Here is a 24,716-nt window from a genome sequence, read left to right as displayed (position 1 = left end):
GAAGCTGCAACCTAGTTAAGAGCGATCTACGACCCAAATAACCTAAAGCTTAAATGGGATTTTAATATGTGAGCAAAAATCTCGAATTGAAGCTGTTTCAAAATTTATAACTGTTATTTAGTCTAGTCCTGATAGCATAAGTATTTCACAAAAAAAATATTCATTTTGACCAAATGGACTTTTTTTTGTATGGGAAGCACTGATGTGTCTCCATTTTTTTCTGTTTTCTTTTCTCAGAGGTGATTCTACCAAAATACTGGTTGTTGTTGGGAGTGAGCTCTTTTGAAAGAATATCACAATATCTGGCTATTTTTTTTAAATAACAAAGTTAAACACAAACAATTTTCGACAAAAACTGCATCTTTAAATACAAGACGATACAACATACTTTTGTTTTGAAAATATGCTTCTCTCAGGTAAGATATCTTATTTGAGTGACTCTGTTACCTCATTACCTATAATATCATTATAAATTGGTTTTCAGTGGATTCCTTGTATTACAAAATTACTAAAATTTCAAAAAAAAAAAAAAAAAAAAACGGTTGACTTTCATCAATTGGCAGGTGGCAAAATAATGTTCAAAATGTCTCTGATTCTAGTTGGGAGTGATAGCTCCAGTAATTTTAAAAAATATGTTATATCAATTGCTAAAGTCCAAAAAGCCAAAATAGCAAATGAACACTTTCTTTTGAAAAGTCCTAAATTCTTTGTAGCCTCGTGTCAAAAAAAACGATAATAACAAAAAAAAAATTATTGTATTGACTATATATCCCGAAATTTATTAATGTTCTTCAGTTTTTAAATCTCTTCCTGCACTGGTATTCGGCATCATCAGTTTTCCTGAGGCCAAAATAATTTCAATGATTTAAAGAACGTGAAAATTGAAACTTGGAATGTTACGACGTTAAAAAATAACTATCGTATCGACATTTGGACTGACGATAAACAGACGATTCGAACTGGACTTATTAGTAGTTTCAGAAACTCATATCCCAGGGGTAGGCGAAGCGTGAAATTGGGTGATACAGAATTTGTATATTCAGGCAGGAAGGTTGGGGTACATACAAAGGGAGCAGGGCTGACGATGGATAAGGAAGCTGCTAAGTCATGTTTAGGCTGGGAGGGTATTAAATATTAAAATACTAATTGCTCATTTTATGACTAAAAAGTTCAGGGTATCAGTAAAGTAGTACTAATAAGTGCAGGGTATAGCAGTATATGCCCCTGTAGAACCGACTGACGGAGATACTAGTGACTAAGATGAATTTATGAGATGGTCCCAGGTAGAAATGTAATGTTTTACTGGGAGATTTTAACACCCAGGTCGGTAGAAATAGGGATAGATGGTATCCTAGCCTGGGTAAATTTGGTGTAGGAAAAGAAAACAGTAATGGCAACAGACTTTTGCAATTTTGTAGGTATAACAGTCTAGTTATAACCAATACGGTGTTTGGTCATAAAATGGCCTATAAGTTAACAGGGTATCCACGTGATGGTAAGGCAACAAACATATCTATTATGTTATAGCAAACCGAAGACTTGCAGGATCAATACAAGATACTAGGGTATATAGGAGTGCTATTATTAATGTTAAAAGTAAAGATAACCATCTAGTAGTGTCTGGGGTTAATAAGTTAAAGCTGAAATTTCGGAAGAGCAACTACCTCCCGGGAAGCTACGATTTTGGTAGACTCAAGGATGAGAATTCGAGAGAAATTTTCCAGGAATAGTTGAATACTAAACTTGAGAGTTTAAAATTTGACAACGTGGAAGATGGCTGGAACAATTGGAGAAAAACAATTTTTGAAATTGCTGATGGTGTCTTAGGAAAGAAAGTTAGGACTACAGATAGGAATATTAGTGAAAAACCTTTATGTTTAACAGAGACGAGAAGGGGCTTGTACAAGAGTTATCTGAGTGATAGATCATATGAAAACAAAAGGAAAGTAAAGAAAGTGGAGAAACATTAAAATATGAGCTAAGGAGGTGTGAAGTGGAGGCCATGGATAAAATTGCGGAGGATCGGGAAGATACAGCTAGGCAGCAAAATAGTAACATATTGTAATGGCATGTTAGAAAATCGAGAGGGAGTAGTCAATCCAGACTTGTCTCAATTAAAGATAGGACCAGGGCCACAATTAGAGATAAGGAAAGATTTAAAGAGAGATGGGAAGTACATTTCGAGTGTGCTACACCGAGATAGAGTTGCAGGAAAAGAAATGGAGGAAAATTAAAAAGTTTGCGATTTCTTGGATGTGAAGAGAGAGTTGTTTTGTGAGGAGGAATTAGCGACAGTTCCAAAAGAATTAAGAAATAATAAGGCTCCAGGTGCTGATATTGTGGTAAATGAGTTACTTAAATATGGTGGGTCTGAGGTTAGAAATAAGTTACTGAAGATTGTGAATATAATTTTTGAAAAAGGGGAAGTAAATAGCGATTTTCGGAAAACCTTAATTAAACCAGTGTATAAGAAAGGTAATAAGAGTGAGTGTGGTAATTATCGAGGTATTTGTCTGGTCTCTGTAGGTAGCAAATTGCTTAGCAATATGATACTCTTTTGACTGAGAGATGCTGTATACAAAGTTTTAAGAGAAGAACAGTGCGGTTTTAGAAAATGTAGAGGATGTGTCGACGAACTTTTCACTCTTATGTTATTAATAGAGAAGCGTCTGAGTTGTCAAACACCTTTGGTCCTTAATTTTATAGATTATGATCAAACGTTCGATTCTGTTGATAGAAGAGCTTTAGCAAAGGTCTTATCCTTGTATGGTATACCAGACAAATACATTAAAGTGGTTAGTGCTATGTACAAAAATAACACTGCTGCGAACCAGGTAGAAAATGAGGTTAGCAGCTGGTTTGCATTAAATCGGTAGTTAAGCAGGGTTGTGTTCTATCACCCATTATATGAATTAGTTTGATGGACTTTGTCTTAAGAAGCACAGGAAATGCAATTAGAGACCACGGAATCAAATGGAGAGGAAAAACCCTCCTGTACTTAGATTGTGCTGATGATTTAAGCATCCTAGTTGAAAGTGTGAGCAAAATGAATGAGCGAGTTCAGGGTGCTAGAGTAGGTTTGATAATTAATGTCAAGAAGACTAAGTCACAAAGGCTAGGAATAACTTAAGATGGAAAGGTGACATTGGGTAACGAAAAGATTGATCAGGTGGGCAGCTTCACTTACCTTGGTAGCATTATTAGTAAAGACGTTGGGAGCAGTGAAGATGTTAAAAGTAGAATAGCCAAGGCTTAGGGTGTTTTTTCACAATTAAAAAAAAGTTTGGAAGAATAGGAAGATAAGACTGAAAAACCAAGATTGGAATATTAGAAGCTACAGTGTTGGCAGTGGTCAAATATGGCTATGAAGCATGGGCGCTCCGAAATGCGGAAGAAGATTTACTAGATGTTTTCCAGAGAAACTGCCTACGGATTATTCTGGGTACCCGGCTGTCTGACCGTATTTCAAACAGTAGGCTGTACGAAAAATGTGGTTCAATCCCGCTTTCTAGGGCTAGAGTCAAAGAAATGTTGGGATGGTCAGGGCACGTTGTGCGAAGGAAGGATGACAGATTGCCAAAGATAGTCCTTTTTGGCCAACCGTCAAGAGCTAAACGGAAAGCAGTTCGTCGTCGTCTGGAGTAGGAAGACGTCATAAAGAAAGATTTAAAGGAAACAGAAACTTCCAGGGAGGATTTAAAAAGGGATGCATTGAACAGATTGGGAGGGAGGAGTGTGTGTAGCTGTGTTGGCCTTTTTGTCTGTGTAAATTCTCAAGAATACAGAAGATAATATATCCCTTGAATTCTGAATGTGACAAAATTAGGACTTTTTTCAAAGAAAGATGAAAAGTGGTGCAAAGTCAAATATTATATTTAATCATGCCTCTTCACCTAAGTTAGACAAGGACACATTTTTTTACGATATTTTGTGTCAATATTTGAAACCTAAAAACTAACAAGAATTAATTTTTAAACCAAAGATTTTTTAGTGGAAGTAAAGAACGAAGCTGATTCTTAAAATAAGCAGAAATCATTACTTTGCAGTTTGTACGACGCATATCTGCAGCACTGAATCAAATGAACTGCTTAAGTGTTTTTTCCCTATATTTGTAGAATTTTGTAAAACTAACGCTTTACTGAAACCTGAGCTTACTTGAGTTTTTTAGACCTTGAGGTTACTTAAGGACTTCTCTAGTTAGAGGCTACTTAATACTGTTTTATCGCGTCTGTTATTATGTTTTTACATAATAAAAGTTACATAATAAAAATAGCCAAATTAAAGTTTAGAAATCAAGCCAAACTATCCCTTGAACATTTCTATGGTTCTATAGACAAGCACTAAATACTTTTTTTTCAAGTGGTTGAAATATTGGTTAACAGTTCTGCAAGAATCTCTTCCACAGTGTTTGCTTCAGAATATAGGAAATGCCCATTCACACTAATCCAAACAAAAATAAAAGAAAGAAGTATATTTCCGTAATAAGCCAAGTTTACTTTAGCAGAGCTCGTCTGGCTGTCTGGTAGTTCTTTAGATCCTTTGTGTGAATCCTGACACAATGCTATCGAGATACCCATTTACTATGAGCCCTTTTAGGGATCAATTCTGTCACGTCGGTGCCGTTTCAGTTGCTTTACCTTCTCTTTTGGTTTTCTTGATGCTGTTATAAATGATTCTGGATCGAAATTAGCTCCGTCTCATGATGCAGGATGATTTTTTTTCTTTTTTAAACCACTTCAGTGCAAACTCAAACAATAGCGACAAGCCACAGATATGGCTCTGTGTCTTGGAAGAAAAATATGCATGTATTGCTCATTAAGGACTTTTGTAATTATTTTTTGAGGCTGTATATTACACATTGTAAATCTGAGGAAATTACAGTTAAATGGATTCCAAAGTAACGTTTGAATTTCAGATGCAAGGTGAGGTGGACAATTCTGGTCCTGCTGCAAGAAGATGTATACTGCAACTTATCTTCCATCACACCTTTTAAGAGCATATCGATTTTGATTTTCACTTTAATATTCACCAATTTAACACCACAAAAGTGGGAAAAAGTCACCAAGAATTCTTAAACTTCTTCATTTTAAAACAACCAGGCCTAGACTCGTAGTGTGAATCCAAGAAAAATGGGCGAAAATATTGCATTTGGCCCCTGAGCTAATACGACACCCATAGCTACATCTTGTTATTTATTAATATATATCTACTGCTGAATTGAGCACTGGCAATCAATACAAGGCTTTTAATTTTTACACCAGTTTCGATGACAGCAGATTAAGACAACTTATACAAGTTGATAAAACTAACAAAGAAAAGTAAGGCCTAGGTTCACAAACTATTATTCACAGATTTTGCATTCCACGAAATATAAAGATGGATGATTATAAAAGAATTTCAAATCATTCTTTACCTAATGGTGTATTGAGGACAGCAAGTGACATCCATAACTGGTTTGTAGCAATATTGACCACTTCTTCTCCATCCTCTATCAATCAAATCTTGATAATCGTGTACAGTAAGTGTGTGAGCCCAAAAACCTGAAATATAAACACACAAAGTGAAAAGTCTGTCGATTTCTGTAAAAATTAATCATTGATTATAGTTAAAAAAGAGTATCCTAATTGGTAGTTGTAGTAGCTCCAGCAATTATAGTTTAGGAGCAGGTTTCCTGTCACTTGAGCCCTTGATCACATGTTCCTGCAGAGTAAACTGCAAGTACAAGGGTAGTTTTCTTGAGAAAAAAGAGACATCTTTGGGAGGTCATTGTGAAGTGAAAAATCAATGCGAGAAGAGTAAACAAGAAGCCATAAAAAGTTTTTACAAAAAGAGCATAGAGTCACAATGAACAAGAAAAGGCAACATCAAACTTATTTTTCTAATACTTTTGTGTTCGATATACGTAGGTCATCTTAATTAAGTATACTTAAGCGAAGTTTAACATTGCCATTTCTCTTATCATTATTATTTTTTTATCATTTGTCCAATTTATCAGCACTGACAGAAAACATTGGTGCGGAGTTGTTAGATAACTTATCTCAGCTCCTCCAAATGCAAATTGAGGTGTAATACAGATAAAAATGTTTTGTTTTTGTTTTGTTTACAAGCAACATTTGGTTGTCTGGGGACTTACTTAATCACTGCTCCATGTACTTATGGTAGCCTAATCTGTATTTTTACTGCACGTGTGGTTTATTAAGTGCCCCCCCCCCCCCCTGGGGGCACTTCATTAGCAGTTCCCGTGGTTCGGTTTCATATCGCACATTTCTTAGTAGCAGTGAAAAAACAACCTTTAATATTTCTGTTTCCAAGCCATAAGAATAAAAACCCCATTTTTCTTCTAATATGGTAAAATAGATTTTCACTTTTTTAACAACTTCTTGTACCTATTCCTTTCGGCTATGTTGCAAATACTGGATCATTAAATCGACTTTATTGATATTTTGTACAAACAAAAATGTAAAAGAGTAGATAATAAAAAGTAGACAATAAAATAGTAGACTAATTTATGGAGCTCTCAAAAGTCTTCATTGGTCATGAATGCAATAACTTTTATGACACGATTTTAACTCTCTAAAACAACTCAAAAAAGCTTAGTTTTAACTAAGCGCTAGTTTTGAGAATTCTACTAATATATCCAGTTTTTTTAAACATTTTTCTTTTCAAAAATATACTGCACCAATAGCAAACAGTACCATAATTAATATTTGTTTTAAGTTTCTACTTTGCTCTTTACTATCATCACAAAAACTTCGGCTTTTCAGAATTACTTTTTGTATCTTTTAAAGGTTTAAAAAACATTGACAGTAAACCTTATAAAACGACCTTCTTCAAATTAAGGCAAAGAAGCTAATGAAGTTAACATAATGTTTGGTAAAATAGGGCATTAATATAAGTTTAACTTGGTATCTCTCTTAAACTTTGCCTTTAAAAATCTTAGATCTGTCACAAAAATAGCACATGGAGCATATATCCTTGGCATCTCCAAGGAGTAGCTCCAAGTAGGAAATTGTCAGTCAAATTATGAAAAGAATTTGAGATGTGTTGTGTTTTCATTATTTTTATTTCTTTGGCTTTAAATCTAAGACAACTGATCACTGAAAGAGAATCGGTGCCTGAAAGAGAATTCATATTTCAAAGAGTTTATTCTTTCTATGGTTCAAACTTTATTATAATTGCCAGAAGTCAGATCTATTACCACTATCCTGAAGGGTCCTGTCACTAAGAGTTTAAGAAAAACAAAAGCCAAACCCATCAATTCAATGAATTTTGAGAAAAATCAAGTGATTCAAGAGGGCAAAATCATAATTTGCAAAATCAGACATCATTGCAGACAGCATAGCAGCCAAAGAAGATTCAGGGTCTAAAACACTGGGAGCACTGTGGCTTCTATATAAACACCAAAAACCCTTGATGAACCTAGGTTACCAACTTTTATCCAAACAGACTCAATCCACTCAACAGTCAGAGTTAAAATAAATGACTATCCTTTAATCTCTTTTTTAAATATAGGCACACTTATCTACAGCAAAGTAAGAAATTCAGGTTCAAAAGAGTTGGCAACTAGCTGTTTCAATTACATCAAGTGATAAAGCTGTCAAGATATTTTTTGTTCAGCTTCTGTAATTGCAGCAATATTTACTTTTTCCTTCTTAAGATAAGTGTAAAGTTCAAGAAGTTTTTTTGGAAATATATCTACATTGGAACTAAAGAACTTCATTTTTTACAAAGTAGCCATAAAAGAGGTAGCAGGTCAAGAGTAAGTAAGAACTGACAATTTGTCTATGTTTTCAGCCACAACACGATGAAACAACAGGAGGTAAACTCTTGGAAAACAAGTTAATGCAGAGGAAACACTTAGATAGAAGCAAAAGAAAGTCGTGCTAGATGAAGAAACACTATTACCTACACTAATTGGCAACTGAGAGGTATGAAAAATGGTGCTAGTCTGTATTCACTAGAAGGATGCCACAATCATTTATAATACATAAAGCAAACAATCTCTAATAACAAGATCAGATTTACTGGTTGCAGTCTGTGTTTTGATCCCACCAACTAGTTTTCCCCGTATTTCTGGCAGACTTCCCTAGACTGATGTGGGTGAAACTGAATGTTGGAATGTAACTAAAATGACTTCTGGAAATTTTATTTTTATGTCAAAGCTTGAAACAGTGGAGAGTTGTCTCACCTTAGTAGTACAACATCAATTCTGTAATCAGGTTTGGGATGGTTCATGATGAAAATAAGAACAACTGCTAGAAGTTTTATACCAAAAGTTTATTTCTAGAAGCGGTATTTTTTAGAATATTATTCTAAGTTAAAACAAAGCCAATCAGATGCAATCTAACTTCAATAATACAGCTTGGTAAATTTTTTATTTTCTTGATTCAAGAATTATTTTTTTTTTCAATTTAACTCAACTTCAAGTCCACTGCATGCTCTTACTGAATATGATGGCCACTACCCCAACAATTATGCCCTGACCCCTCCTCCCCTCTCATTGCGGTACATATATCCTGATGTCATCTTTCCTCAGAAAAAAAAACTTTTTCCTCTTTAACTTATATTCAAAACAGAATAAAAAAAATTCAGGATCCAGTAAATTAGTATTCTGAGGTTAAAAAGCTGTGTGCCAGGAGACCTGACCAGCTTAATTTCCACCTACCTGAACCATCTGAAGTTACTACCAATAACCTTAATAGGTTCTTTCTTTCCATTGTCCAAAGCCTTCAGGTATAATCTCGTCAATTACTAGGTGTTACAATTTCCACTTCATTTTCCTGTTATTTTTCAATTGGAGATTGAAAGAATAAATAAAACTAAAAAAAAAGTGTCTTTCTATTTCCCTATATTAGTGTTTTAGTGCTATCCTTTCTAATCTCTTGTCTCTCCCTTTCAGCAGGGTTACCAAGCCCAGACAATATCTCCAAATATAGAAACAGGGTTTCATAGCCCCAGTTTTTCATCTTCTTCACTCCTTTATTCTCAAATTCATATGAAAATTTTGCTGCTGATTGGATGAAGGAAAAACTCCTTCCTCTTACAGACCAGAGACAATACATAAACCTCAAATCCACTTCTTCTTCCCATTATTTTGTTTACCTTATCAACTCCATTTGAAATTTTTTTGAAAAGCCTAATACCTGGCTCAATTTAATTTCCATTGATCTCTAAAAATCATTTGACCTTATTAATCAAAGTAAATTAGTTCAGAAATTGGTAAACGAATTCAATATTGGCTTTTTCCAGGTGAAATTGGTTGCCTCTATCTTACCAAATATATCATAAATGGTTAAATACAAGAATGATTATTCAAGTCCCCTCCCTGTTCACAATGGAATACCCCAAGGTGCTCTCCAAAGTCCTATTATATTTTCAAGGAACACCAGGAGGGGTGTGGTACATTGTAAGAGTGGCAACAATTACATTGAAAAGAACCATGTCAAAACTCTAGGTTAGGGGCTTCTATTAATCTTGGATGGTAGTTGAATTAGATAAATGAAGCACCCATGAGTAGATACAGAGCGTTCATGGTACCCTGTGAATATATTTTGAAGAATGGTAACTATATCAACTAGGGGCGTCACTGGTCTTTTACCTTTGGAGGGGGGTCTAAATGTTCATATGAATTCGGGTAGGTGCCAACAACACCCAATATTTTTTTTCCTTTTTGTGTGCTTTAAAACAATATTTATTAGTTGCGGAAAATTTTCATATATAGTACGGAAAAACTCTGGTATAAAAGTAAAATCAAGACAAAAAAACTAAAGATAAACTTTTAGGCTGAGTGCCTTTTCAACTTTCCACTTTTCTACAAGTAGGTTGAAGTCGATTTTTTCCAGTTGGTCTTTTTCTGGCATCATGTGCATGGGATGGTCAAGTCGATCGTTTCCACAGTTGACATAAATCTGTTCTTGAAAATTTTTATCTTGCTAAATATTCATTCACCTTTGGCCAATGTCACTGGAATAGTTTTTGCAAAAATGAATGCTGGTAAATACCAACGTCGTATATATCAGGATGACAGACCAACTTTAGAATCAGCAACGTTTTATTTGCTATCAGAAGAACAAGATGATAAATTTAGCATCTATAAATTCAGCACTATTTCATTTTTAACTAGAACAATATTCCACGTAGTATTACAGAATTCAAGAAAGGTTAGTGAACTTTTTAAGTCAATGGACTGGTAACTGAGTTTGACCTACAATTTTGAAGTAAATCATACCACCTTTATTCAACACAGCATTACAAAATTCAAGAACAGTTCGTAAACTTTTTAAGTCAATGGACCAGTAGCTTGCTTTGACCCTGAAGTAATTATTTTGTTTAGTATAAATATAGTTTGTTTTAATTATGATACATTAGTAACTCTACTGACGATGATGACCGACTGTGTCATCAAAATATTTTGAGCTTTTGTTTTATTTATTTGTTTCACTGTCTATTGAAAGGACCTGTCCCTATTTGGAACTCTTATGTATTCCTTTAAAAGTGAATGTTCTGTAAAGAAGAAGAAGAAGAAGGTTATTCAATACAATACAATACAAAATACAATACAAAATGGAAATGCAATAAACCTATTCCCCCTTGAAAGGTTCCATGGCCAGGAATACAAGGTGGATAACTACACACAACCCTTGTCTGTTCTTTTTCGCTAGAAGGAACAGCTCGACAAACTCAATGATACTTCCAGAGCTTTTGCAAACCTCTATAAAAAGACCAGTAATGTTCCCTCTGTGGGCTAGGCAACTGAGGTATTGAATATTTCTTCCTAACTTCTCGGAAATGTGAGTTTACGCTCCCTCGAAGAGCTTACTCATGTTACTTGCGAAATCTTAGCATTGCAATGCCATTTTTTTTCACTGATACAAGCTTTCTACCAAACTCAGAGACTTTCTTCTGCAATGTCGGCTCCTTTTTTTTAATCTGAATATACAAAGACGAGTAAACGCTCTTTAGCGACTCACTTTCTATCAATGTACAGTACACCTACAGCTATATTTCTTGACACTATGCTCTAGGTGCGGGTTCTCATAGTTTCAGTTTCTAACAAACCGCCACTGGTGTTCGGAACTCAAGGAATTTCCTCGCTTATTGAAAATTTGAGTTTTGGCTGAAATGGTCCCAGTTTGATAAGCTTAAGCTTTTCTAAGCCACAAAGTTTGAGCCCAGTATTGTGCTGGACTTTTATAATTTTGGCTTGCTGTAAACTTTTGAGTTCAGATTCTACTCCTTATATTCTTGACACTTTCTAAGAAATGAATTCCTCTGACTGACTATGAAGCCTAGTTCCATATTCGCTTATTGATAAACCCATGTCTAGCGCTTGTATTACAGCGTCTAATTTGTTAATGACGGAATCCAACTTAACTTCAAGCGTCAGTTTTCTTGCTGCCTTGGCACAGTCAATAATGCAAGAAAGAAGAGCAAAGATATCACTGATTCCTTTTGCTTTTTTTTTCTTTCGCCAGGTTTCACAATGTCAGACCTGGGAGGATTACTAACTTTGATTTTTTTCAGCTGTATCTTCTTCTATTCCGACTCCAATATTTGTCAAGGATGGACCAGAGGGAACATCTTCAAGAGATGCCTGATATTTTACTTTGATTTTACAACAGTTGTTTTTTGTATCTATTTCAAGTATTCGAAAAAAACTGAAATGTTTGAAACAAATTCATAAACTTTTATAAGGCAAACTGGCCATAACCTAAAAACTTGAAAGGTAATTTCAAAACCATGTTCTTCTTTGCTTCTTGCAGGAAATTTGGTACGCTTTAGTTCAAATTAGTTCACTTCCATTTTAAAGCATACCCCAAAAGAAAAGAGAGCAAGAACCCCAAAAGTAGAGAACAAGCTCAAATGTGCAGAGATCCACTACATAGTAATACTGCTACTTTGTATATATAATCCAATAGCTCTAAAACCCATGCGGCTCCAAAACTCAAATCCTGTAGGAAAGACCACTTACCAGGACTGTTCTCTAACTCACAAAAACAAAATTAAATTAGGTAAAAATACAAAAACTTTGCATATTAAAAGAAAATGCTCAATACCCTTCAGGATAACTCATCTTTTTTCATATATAATTAAAAATCAAGGATATATTCTTGACATACCCCTAATCTTACTATCCCTTCCTTGTTTATGAATTACAAATTATTGAGTGTTTCAATCAAATCTTTTGAAGTTTACTGCCCTTTAACAAACTGACAAATGGTTGATAAAATTCCCTCTTAAAAGTATGATTTTGCCCAGATTTTGGGAGCCAGTCCTATCAAATCGTGTACTTGCAACTAGCAAAAGTGCTGAACTTTTGTGAGAATCATTTTTAGCAGTCTCAGAATGCAAGACGTGAGGTGGCTGTGACTTCAAAGCACTTTAACAAGAGGCACCACTGAGAACAGACTCTAAACTTTCTGTTGTCTTAAATTGCACTATACTATCTTGCTGTTTGAGATAAAGCTTGCTTGTAGCAGGGCCTTCTACAGTTTTCTTGGAGCTTTCTGGCCATAACCATTTTGAAATATTAAATAGGCTAGAGTGGTCTTTTGAACAATATTTGGCAAAATTTTCGAAAAACATACCGTTTTTCAGTTCCTCACTATGATGCTTCAGAATGCGTGTAGCTTAGGACGGTCGTATTCTGGCCTGGTATCACAAAAGATATCACTTCCTAACAGTGTGATGCTTGCAATGCCTTTCATGACAAGCAGCAGCAAGAGCCGCTTATATGCTCAGAGATCCCAAAGCTGCCTTGGGAACACGTTGCCATTGACATCTTCGACTGGCAAAATCGCCAGTATCTTATCACTGTCGACTACTATAGTCGATTCTTTGAGCTTGATAAGCTCGACTCATTGACATCATCAGCTTTCATTGTGAAATTAAAGAGCCAATTTAGTCGCCATGGAATACCAAAATTACTCACATCTGATAACGCTCCAAATTTTCTGTCATCAGAATTTGAGCAATTTGCAAAATTATGGGACTTTAGCCACAAAACGAGCAGTCCAAAATATCCACAAGCTAATGGACTAGTAGAAAAGACAGTCCAAACTACCAAAAAGCTCATGTCAAAGGCACTACAGGAAAAATCAGATCCATACTTAGCAATCCTTGAATATCAAAACACACCAATTGATGATGGTCACCACTCACCTGCAGAATTGCTGATGAGTCGCCAACTTCGTTTCGTACTACCGGTGATTTCTTCACAACTCGAACCAAAAATAGTGCCTTACTCATCGTTTGAATTCAACAAACAAAAGAAACAAGGAATTCAGAAATCTTACCATGACCAAACAGCAAAATCATTGACTGCATTGAAGGAAGGGCAACCAGTTTGGGTCAAACTCAGTGGCAAAAAGAGGTGGGAAAGAGCATTGCTAATCAAAGTTTTTGGAGATGCTCCCTGCTCATATCTGGTGAAAACCCAAAATGGCTCAACTTATTGGAGGAACTGACAACACATCAGGCCCCAAGTAAGTCCAAATGATGATCCTCTAGGGAACGAAACAGATAATACTCTTCATCCCTCACCAAGACCCATCTTCAATGGTCCATCATTTGGAGCTGGAAACGCCTCGCCATTTGGAACCACACCTTTGCCACGAGCACTCTCAGATCCGTCATCTCCAGAGCAAGCATTCACGTCTCCTCTTGCACTTAGAACTCCAGGGCCTATAGCCATACCTCCACAGAGCAATGAGGATGTCTCTACCCAGATGCAGAGAGATACCAGATATACCACTTGTTCTGGTCAGTTAGTCAAACCTGTCATTCCCTTGGATCTTTGAAGTAGTAGCTTATGAAGAAGAGGAGATGTAGAACACTCACCTTGCTTTGCTTGCATTAGTGTCTTATTTATAGTGTGCCTTTAATTATTCTTCCTTGTGTGAGTGATTGCTTGCTTGCTTGTACATATCGCTTTTTCTTTTATATGTGCTTGGGTTATAATAAACAATTAAACTTCTACAGTTCAATTCTCAGATTTTCTGATAAAACAAACCTGCTGCATTCAGTTTTAGCTGATATAATTCCTAAAACCCAAGGACCAAAGCCACCTAAAGTAACAACAGCTAATAGGTGGCCCCCACAGCTTACACCTTTGCCATAAAAACCTAAACCTCAAAAAGTTCAACCAGCAAATCAATTAATAACAGGTATTCAACCAATAAACCAAGCTTCCCCTCCAAGAATTCCAACAAAGAATACAATAATACAAGCCAACAAGGAGGGAGAGAAGTGGCAGAAATTAGCTACCTTTCAAACAGTCAATTTTCTCATATGCAGCAGCAATGAAACTACACAAATGAAAAATATCCTCACAAGAAAAGGTATCAGTATACTACTTAGAACGGAAATATGAAAAGCAGCAGTGCAGCAACTGCAAATCATCAAACAAAATGTAGTTATCCCACAAAACCCAGAAACTATCCCTGAATTCCCATCAATCCAAACACCACAGCTAACCCAACCAAAAGAGCAAGAAAACACTGCGCCACAGTCAATTTGCTAAAACATGAAGAAAAACTCAAAAAAAGAAACCAATAGAGCAATTGGATGCTGTTTCACTGCTGAAAACCAACAATTTGTCAGGTGAAGAGTATTTTCAGTCCCTAGACCAAGAAGAAGCAGACTCAAGCAGAATATCAGATAACTTAAATGAACCCATCCATAATAAATATCCTCCAATGGAATGTAGTGTCTCTTAGCAACATGAAACTGAAGGAGATAACCACTTTTATTTCAAGATATGAAGTAGTTATAATATTTCTAAAGGAAACAAAACTTCATAATATGAGAAAAATCCAAATAAAAGGCATTGAGACTTACAGGAAAGGCAGATCAACTGGAAGAAAAAGAAGTGGCATAGCCCTGATGATAAGAAAACAGATCCCACATTCTTTGGTGGCCCCAAAAAGGTACATCCTAACAAAGTTGAAACAATTGTAGTTGAAATACTACAACTTGATGGAAATTTCTTGAAGTAGTCTCACTTTATAACCCAAATAGAATAAATAATATATTTGAAGTGATAAAAGAAGTAAACCAGGATTATTAAACAATAATTGTGGGATATTTTAATGATCACAGATATCTATGGGAAGATACTAAACAATAAAACTCAGCACAGAAAAGTGCATAGAAAGCAATTCTAGAAGTAAATTTGATGGTTATTACCCCATATGGTCTAAAAACATACTACAACCCAAAAGGAAAAAAGTTTTGGAACAATAGACCTTCAAATAGCCCTGCCTGAGTTTTTGACAAATACAAATACCAAGTTGATCCCAGAGTTACAAACAGACTATTGTGCCATTTTCACATTCACTGGAGACATTTCAAATACTCCAACCCAAGCTACATACAGATTTCAACATCGCAGAGCAGACTGGACAATCTTTAAACAGTTTCTGGAGGTAGAAGACCACTCAAAATTATCCTATCCCTAAGATAGGACCCAAGCCTTGACTATTAAAATCCTAGATGAAGCTGAGAAAGTAATACCCAGAAAGTCATCCCAACCATCTTTGAGATCTTATTTTAGGAAACCAAGGCCATGGTGGAATAGTTCCACAGAAGTTCCAATAAAGGAAAAGAAAAAAAACAAGAGACCATTTCAGTAGAACTGGGGCTCTGGAAAAATTTATAGAGATGAAAAGAACTGGGGCAAAGGCTAACAAAGTCATAAAAACAGCAAAAAGTAAACACTGGATCCAAATTATATTGCAAAAAGAGAGCACAAAGAGGAACTGATTAGCCCTTTCTCAATGAATGAATTAAAGATGAGCCTTGATACAGTAAATAAAAAATCAGCATCAGGAGAAGATGCAATAGGATATACATGGGTAAAAGAAACAGGGAAAAAGTTACCAAAAAATGCTTTTGCTGTAGTATGAACTATGGCATAAAGGGGATTTCCCAGGGGTTGGAAACAAGGTACCATTAAGCATATTAGGAAAAAGAGTAAACCTCCAGAAAAACTATTGTCTTATAGACCTATATCTCTACTTCCAGTTCTTGAGAAAATAATGGAAAAGATGATCCAAAACAGACTCGAATGGTTTGCAGAAGAAATAACCTCTTCCCACAATCACAATCTGGCTTTAGAAAACGGAATGTCATCACTTGATGGAATCATCTGTCTTTAAGAAGCCATCCAAGCAGCCTTGAAAAAAAGACAAAATTATACTAGTCTTATTGGCGGACTTCGAAGATGCATACAAAAATGTAACCAAAGAGAAATTATGTACAATCCTTCATTCAATGGACTTCCCAGAACCATTTATCTATTTTGTTTGAGGGTTGTGCAAAATCCACCTAAGACTTTGGACAATCCGAATTCCCATAAAGACTTTCTGGATTCTCTTGGTGGTGATAGTAGTCCTAGCATTTCAGCCCTTAAGCTCAGCAAAGATGAGTGGCAGGTTGTTATGTCTGATAAAGGTGCAAAAATGCTGTCAAGAAACCTATAACAAAGACACAGAGTGTTGATGATGCTAAAGTCAAAACTTTAGTTTTTGGCATAGTGCACTGCACCAACCTTCAAATTTGCATGACCATATTTTTTTGTCTAAATTTTGAAACCAAAGAGCAACTCCAATGGGCAATTGATACCCCCCCCCCCCTATTGTTGGCTATGAGCATCTACCTATCTCCATATACAAGTTCCTCCTTCTCCAGTACTACAATTACCAAGCTTATGGTCATGCCTGGATTTACCAGTAGGCCTAGGGGTGCAATGAATTATCTCTGAGTTATTTTTTTCAATAAAACTTAACTGGTCTGATTTATCATCAAAGTGCTAGATGCACTCTGCTGCCATGCTGTCTATTCACCAAAAAGTGATTTTAGAATGGTAGAGGGATTCTATTGCCACTTATAAACTGTCAGATGTCTCTCAAGAATGGCAATTCAACACAACCCATGTCAGCTTACAACTGGTTTGCAATAACATAATCAAAAGGTATACCATCTTACCACCATGAGAGTACCATAATGACTTAGGGTCATTTTAATGACACTGGGCCATTTTGTGATCAAATACTAAATTGGTTATAACTAGATTTTTATATCTATAAAATTGCAGTCTATAACCATTACTATTTTCTTTTCCTACACCAAATATGCCAAGACCAGGATGCCATCCATCCCCTTTTCAACCAATCTGGGCATTAAATCCCTTAGAAAAAATACAATATTTTTATTTTGGACTCTATCTATTTGTTTTAGTGGCTGTAAGTAAAATTTATTGGATTTACTCCTATCTTCATCAGTTAGTCTTATGAGGGCACTTACTACTGTGATTGGTACCCTGTAATTTTTAGTCATAAAATGAGCAACAAGCATTCTATCACTAATACCCTTCCTTGTGCATCATGAGCCCTATTCCCTGCCTTTTGCCTGAGTAAATAAATTCTTATCACAAAATTCCATGTTTCCTATCCCTGTGTTGTGGCTTTCTGAAACTCCTAATAAGTGCAGATCAAAGCATCTGAATTTCTAAGTGAAAATATTGATACAATACTTTTTTTTTACATTGTAACATTCTAAGTTACAATTTTCATATTCTTTAAAAAATTGAAATTGTTTTGGCCTCAGGAAAAGGAATGGTCCCAAACCAGTGCAGGACATGGACTAGCAAATTTTTTCAAGTCTACACAAAGTACTTAAGCTTGCTTAGAACCTGACAGCAAGAAGTCCCTAGCACCTCTAGTTGAATAGAGGACTTGTCAAATCCTGGGCCTGTCTTGGTCACATTATAGTTTTCTAAACTCAGTGATGCTGTTTTATCAACAAGAATCAAAAGCCTGCAGAAAATCTCAAGCCTTATCACCTAAAAATTATTCTATATTCATGTTTGTAAAAACCATGCTAGTAGAGAGGCAGCCCATAATATTTAACTTAGCTAGAAAAAGGTTTTCCACAAAAACAAGCTCTATCCTCCAAATTCACAAATGAGCCCTTAGAGCAATACAGGATGGAAAGGCCAGAGGAAAATAAAACATATAGCTATGCTGGATAAAACACTTAAGTATTATTTTTTAGCCAATTTGAAATGTTGAATTAGTTATTCTTTCAGGAAATTGTTCTTTGTTCCCTTTCAGAAAATTGTTCTTTGTTTTTTACTCTTTAGCTTGTTTTGCCACCCCTGGGTGTATTGCCTGGAGTGACCACATTCCCCCTAGATCCAGCCTTGCTTGAGCCCCTATTAGGGCTTAAAATAGAGTTTTTCCCAAAAGCAAGTGGCCTATTGAAGTTGGAAAAAGCATAAAAAGTTGCATAAAATTCTAGACAGGCTTTTTTTGCTATCTTGGAAAGTGGTTAGGTTAGGGAAATGTAACTTTCAGTAATAAATCCAGGGCAAAAACATACTCTGAAAGGTATTGCCAAGCTACTATGCTAACCTTCTTTTGATTTCCAAGTCTCAGAAATTTTGCCAAGGGTAAAAGACCTTTTTTGGGAAAGACTGCTTTTCTTTAGCCTTCTTTTATTGAGAAAGAGTAGTATTATTTTGTCAAAAATGACTGATAACTCATACTGTAATTGAAAATTTGTCATTTTTAAGAGTTCTAAAAGTGCTTAAATTTGAATTTGTGATAGAAGTGATTATTATATTTGTAAAGAGGATAAAAGAGGCATCAAGTGGTATGTTCACTTTATTGGCAAGTCAATTAAACAAACTGTGATGTTTAACTTAGATGATTTTAATAATAGCCACACTGATACACAGCTTAGATTTTTAGCTATTCATTATTATATACAATTCTTCTTAATTTATCTTTGGTAACAAGGTGTGAGGGTTTTAGTTTAACATAATTTTGTTCAATTGGATACTGGTTTTTTACCCTACTTGACAGGTACTGGGATTCTAACAAAACAACATAATACTGAATTGGCAGTCTTTTTCTCTAGTTTTAGTTTAATTGTCAAAGGAAGTTTTCACTTTTTTTCTATCTAAATTATGGGTAAAATTCTATTTTATTGAATTGTGGCTATCTCAGAAATGGGTTAGGCCAGGAAAATGAAACTTTCAGGGATAGGTCTAAAGGGTAAAGTATATCCTGGGAAGGTATTTTAAAGTACCTACCTCAACTCCTTCTTCCTCTAGAGGGCCCTGAAATTTGCCTACATGACAGGTCTATAGCCTACCTATTGAAATTTTGACAAAACAACATTTTACCTTAATTTTCAGTTACCAGTTGCTTTATTCTCCGCCTTTAGTTCTCAAAATACAATTCCTGTTATTTGAGTAGAATTTTGAGCCATATCAATGTTGTTTTTTTTTTTTTTTTAGGGAATGCATTTGCATAGGCTACCTAGCCTATCTTTAAAACCTTATAAATTGGGATTGAGCAAAGTTGTGAACTGTACACAATTTTGTAGTGCTTCATTCAAGCAGGGGATCTATTTTGCAAGGTTTCATTTTTATAACACAAATATTTTTAATGGTCATCAAAGGTCAGGGTCCTCTAGAGGGAGGAGTGGAGGTAGGTGCTTCAAAATACCTTCCTGGGATATACTTTAGCCTATGGACCCATCCCAGAAAGTTTCATTTTACTAACCAAACCCCTTTCTGAGATAGCAAGAAGTCACTCAACTAGAATTTTACCAAATTATGTAAATATGTATAAATTCTCCTTTTATTTTTTAAGACTAAAAAGACTCTGTCCTATGGTGATACTTTTTATTAGTTTTTTATATCAGAAGAACCCACAAAACAGGGTTTTACTTAAAAAACTGGCAATGGCATATATTAGCTATGAAATAATGGTAATGGAATAGGCTAATGTGCATAGACACACCTCTGCTGCAGCTTGTATCCTTCTCTTTGCAATATCCACATTTGCCTTTTTCGTGCTCACCAAACCCATTCGATGATACTTGGCATTACAAGCTGTTTTAACTTCCGAGAGCAATCTTGTGGTTTTATAGGCTTCTTTTGCTCGTTTTCGTGTATTTAAAATATTTGCCGTAGGTTCAGATTAGCAATGCGTCGCTTTAAACCACATTTGACTTTTGCAGGGAAAGCCGAAGCTACAGACAAAACGTATGTAACACTGGCATTCAAATTAAATAATTTATTAGCAGTATTTTGCGGTCTTCATTTAGTTCAACATTGCTTGTCAATCCATGGTAGTGATTCCAAGTAGTATTAGTAGTCGTAAGAAGTGGTGGTAGTAGTCGCCATAGTAGTTAGAGTCCCAATTAATAGTGGTTATTGTAAGTAGTGGTGGTTGTCGTATGTTATATTTTATTTGGTAACCCCTTCAATGTTTCCTTAACGTTTCATTTTAATATACTAAGCCTTCTGGAGACCCAGGGTCAGTGGCATCGTTTGGGGGGGAGGCTAGTTGCCCCCCCCTCAATAATTTAGATGAAAAAAACAGATGTTTTTTGAAATTTATCAATGCTCATTTATAATATAAAAAAACATAAAAATCAGAAGTCCATAACACTTCTTAATGTGTTTGACATTAATATTTATGCAAATATGCCGCCTTTGAAACTTTTTCATCGAGTAAATAGGAGAGCTAAGTTAATGATAAAATTGTGAAAATATATTATACTTCTTTTTCGCCAGGTTTGCCCTGATCAAATTTGTAACCCTGATGTTTAAGGTTCTTTTATTTAAATAGGACAAAAAAGGAATCATTGAAGAAGTTAGATACACAGTAAATATAATTTGCTGAATAAAAGAAATCATCAAATAAGAAAACAAAACTCAGTACTTTTTATAATAATAAAGGCTGTTGGGGTGGCACTTCGCGCCGCCCCAACACCTAGTTGGTGGGGTCGCTTCGCACCCCCCAAAGCCCCCCCGCACGCGTAAGTCGTTACGTGCCATATTAGTTACGCGCCATTGTAGTTGTGTCCCTGTGTCCTACCTATATATATATATATATATATATACTAGCTGTTGTTACGCGCCATTGTAGTTGTGTCCCTATGTCCCACCTTTGAATATAGATATATATATATATATATATATATATATATATATATATATATATATATATATATATATATATATATATATATATATATATATATATATATATATATATATATATATATATGTGTGTTTTTAACTACGTAAAACCCGTGAATATGCAACATTCTTCGCTGTCCCATTGTCTGTACATATAAATAGATTGTCAGGTTTACCGACTCTTGAACATGCAACATATAATTGTCCATGGGAAAAACAATCCGTATTCAGATCTATACCTCATTATTCTAATGATTGCCCTTGAGCTTTGTTGATGGTGATTGCTAATCAAACATTCCCTGTGTCCCCATCGTCATTTATATATCCTCTTGTCCCCCCGGCGTCCCCGTTGTAGTTGTGTCCCTTTGTCTCTGTCGTCATTTATAGTCGACAAACATGACGTCAGTCGACACAAACGTCCCAGTCGTCATTTGTGTCCCGGTATCCCAGTCTGTAATTTCTCTTTAAGTGTCCCGGTCGTCTTTTATATTCCCTGTGTCCCGGTCTGTATATACATTCGTTTCTGAATTGGTATGTGATGAAATAAATTCTTGTTTTTTCCTTTTTTTCTTTTTAGTTTTTTTTTGGTTTTTACTTTTTTTTGTAGCTTTTTAGTTTTTTTTCTTTTTTTAGTTTTTTTTGTAGTTTTTACCTTTTTTAGTTTTTTTTATTTTCATTTTTTTTAGTTTTCTTTTTCTCCTTTATTTTTCATTTTTTTTTCTTTTTCAGTTTTTAGTTTTTTTAGTTTTTAGTTTTTTTATTAGTTTTTTTTTTTCTTTTTAGTTTTTTTTGTAGTTTTTACCTTTTTTTAGTTTTTTTAGTATTTTTTCTTTTTTAGTTTTTAATTTTTTACCTTTTTTAGTTTTTTTAGTTTTTCAGCTTTTTTAGTTTTTTTAATATGTTCTTTTTACTTTTTTCCTTTTTTTAGTTTTTTTTTAAGTTTTTTTTCTTTTTTAGTTTTTAGTTTTTTACCTTTTTCTTAGTTTTTTTTTAGTTTTTTAGCTCTTTTGTATTAATGCTAAGCCAAGGTTCGAACCTGGAACCTCTCGGACCTAGAACCTGGAACATAACGCTTTACCAGCTCAGCTACTTTGCTTGAATACATTCGTTTTTGAATTGGTATATGATGAAATAATTCAGACATCATATGCGGACAGACAGACAGACACACAAACAAACAACCCATTTATATATATATATATATATATATATATATATATATATATATATATATATATATATATATATATATATATATATATATAGATTAGCACCATAGCTAGATAGGTCAAATCAGTTGTAATTGGGTCATGGAAAATAATACAGAGGAGGATCCGCCCCAGGAATTATTTAATTGTTTTACTTTTACTTCTAATATTTAACTCAAACTCCAATATAGCTCCAATTTCTCTGATTTGTTATTGAAATGCCTAATAAGTGCTGATAACGTCATTTTTTATGGTGTAGATTCACATATTAACTCATAAATGTAGAGCTGGCTCTAAAGACTATTCCTTGCTCACTTCTTGATATTTTTACTTTTCTAAATATTTCTTTTAACCGGCTCCAAAAAAGAATCGAGATGGACGTATTAAGGTTCATTACTGAAATTTCGCACTTTACACAACACCAGCACTACTCATAAAATATTGATCCCTGCATCAGCATGCTGTAAAAAAATATCTGTGCAAGTAGAAAAATTTGAATTCGGACAGTATATTTACATTTTTTCTCACAAGTTGGATATTTTGTGTGCATATTACCAACCCACACACTTTTTCTATTGTTACCAATTTTAACATGTATCATTAGGAAACTGAGCTTTGCTTGGTGAAAGAAATTTTATACATATGAATGATATTCAGTGTGCCCCCAGAAATTTAACACCCCCCCCCCTCCATACCCTGATTTACTGAAGAAAAACTTTTGAGTAATGTTTCTATATTTCGTTTTTTTAAACAACGATCCAAAAGGGGAAGATAATTTTTAAACTCTAGATGTCAATTTCGCCTTCCGGTCACCAAACCTGCAGTAATGCTTGCTTACAAATTGTTTAGTGTGCGCATTGTTTATTTACTCCCTGCTTATTGCTGTTATTTTTATAGGTGCTTGGGTTTTCAATAAATAGACTTCACTCAATCCGACGCGGATACTACATGGTGTCAGAAGTGGGATGGATGCAGAAAGGCTAAGAATCAACTGGAGCTTGGATAATCTAGAATCCGAACGGAAGAAGTTTGAAAACCATGCTAAGTTAATGTTCATTGGACCACTTTCCGGAAAGACAGCAAAACATCGATGTACATATCTTCTCATCTGTGCAGGCGAACAAGGGAGAGAAATCTTCAGCACATTTGACCTAACTGATGCTGAAAAGGAAGACGTTGATACATACTTCACAAAATTCAGAGAATATGCGGCCCCGAAGAAAAATCAAGTCTTATCACGATACATCTTCCAAAAGCATGACCGAAAGCAGGAGAGCATAGACAAATACATTATCGATTCGAAAATCCTAGTGAAACCATGCGGTTACACGGACAAAGACGAAATGACAAGAGACAGGATAGTGGGAGGAGTGGCCAATCCCAAAATACGTGAGAAACTCCTCTTGGTAGGAGACACCCTATCCCTGAACAAAACACTAACCATTTGTAGAGCATTCGAAACAACCCAAGCACAGTTGAAAACCTTCGAAGGCAGAGAAATCAAGCAGGGAATCGATTCCATTTCCAAAATTCGACCACACCCCAAGTCCAAGAAACCAGAATGCTACTTCTGCGGCGAAACGTACTCACAGAACCATATTTGCCCAGAAAAATGGAAGACTTGCTCAAAATGCAGGAAGCCAAACCACTTTGCAAAGGTTTGCAGAAGTACAGAAAAGAAAGCTGTACATACTGTGAAGGATGGTGAAGCAATCTGAAACAGCAGACGACACAGACGAAGTGTTCCTGTGCACAATACAGAACAACACTAAAGAAGATGAAGCATTTGCCGAATTATCCATTGAGGGGCAAATGTGTATAAAATTCAAAATCGACACAGGTGCACAGGTGAATGTGCTACCACTCCGGTATTACAAGAAATTGCCAATAAAACCCGGCCTGATAAAGGGCAGCCACAAACTGACAAGCTACTGAGGATCAGCTATTCTCTATGCGGGAATCAGTCACCTGACCTGCTGATACAAAGATGGAATGACACAGTCACATGCATTTTACATTGTCAGGTCCAACACAACTCCAATTGTGGGTCTAAAAACCTGCGAGGATTTGGAGCTGATCAAGCTGATATTAAACATCCAAAAAGAAAACAGGACGACTATTGCTTACTCCAAGCTGGTAAATGAGTACAAGGACACTTTCGAATGAATTGTAAACCTGGAAAACAAATGCGAGATCCACCTAAAAGAAAATGATGTCCCTACTGTTTACCCTGCGAGAAAAGTACCTTTGGAAATGAAACATAAATTTAAGGACGAGCTGAACAGACTAGAAGCCATAAACATAAATGGAAAAGTCAGCGAGCCAACTGACTGGGTAAACGCCATGGTCATGGTCGCAAAGAAGGACGGGAGCGTCCACCTATGTATAAACCCCGTGGATCTAAACAAAGCAATCCGACGACCTCATTACCCAATTCCCACGGTCGAAGACGCAACAAAGGACTTACATGGCATATCAACCGTGAGCAAGCTTGACGTCCGTTCGGGCTA

At 35.4% G+C, this 24,716-nt stretch overlaps 2 protein-coding genes across 2 annotated transcripts in view; one reads left to right on the top strand and one right to left on the bottom strand.

Annotated features, from left to right (window-relative positions):
* Positions 1 to 19,980, bottom strand: part of LOC136031330 (arginyl-tRNA--protein transferase 1-like) — an 88,131-nt gene extending 68,151 nt beyond the window's left edge. The window contains exons 1-2 of the mRNA XM_065710816.1: positions 19,812 to 19,980; positions 5,414 to 5,540 (exon numbers count right to left, since the gene is read on the bottom strand). Coding sequence (XP_065566888.1) covers positions 5,414 to 5,448 — 35 coding nt within the window. The 5' untranslated portion in view covers positions 5,449 to 5,540; positions 19,812 to 19,980. The remainder of the gene's footprint in view (positions 1 to 5,413; positions 5,541 to 19,811) is intronic.
* Positions 19,981 to 23,171: 3,191 nt separating this feature from the next.
* LOC136034133 (uncharacterized) lies at positions 23,172 to 23,924 on the top strand. The gene has a single exon (XM_065715334.1). It carries the CDS (start codon positions 23,172 to 23,174, stop codon positions 23,922 to 23,924), a length of 753 nt encoding a protein of 250 aa, XP_065571406.1.
* The last annotated feature ends 792 nt before the right edge of the window (positions 23,925 to 24,716 follow it).

This window comes from Artemia franciscana, chromosome 1, assembly GCF_032884065.1.
Source record: "Artemia franciscana chromosome 1, ASM3288406v1, whole genome shotgun sequence".
In the NCBI taxonomy this organism is placed as follows: domain Eukaryota; kingdom Metazoa; phylum Arthropoda; class Branchiopoda; order Anostraca; family Artemiidae; genus Artemia; species Artemia franciscana.
Note: the sequence above shows the minus strand (reverse complement) of the source record. Positions and strands in the feature narration are given on the sequence as shown.

What these genes read in the sequence shown, in the direction of transcription:
- LOC136034133 (XM_065715334.1), top strand. Translation starts at nt 23,172, where the DNA reads ATGGATGCAGAAAGGCTAAGAATCAACTGGAGCTTGGATAATCTAGAA.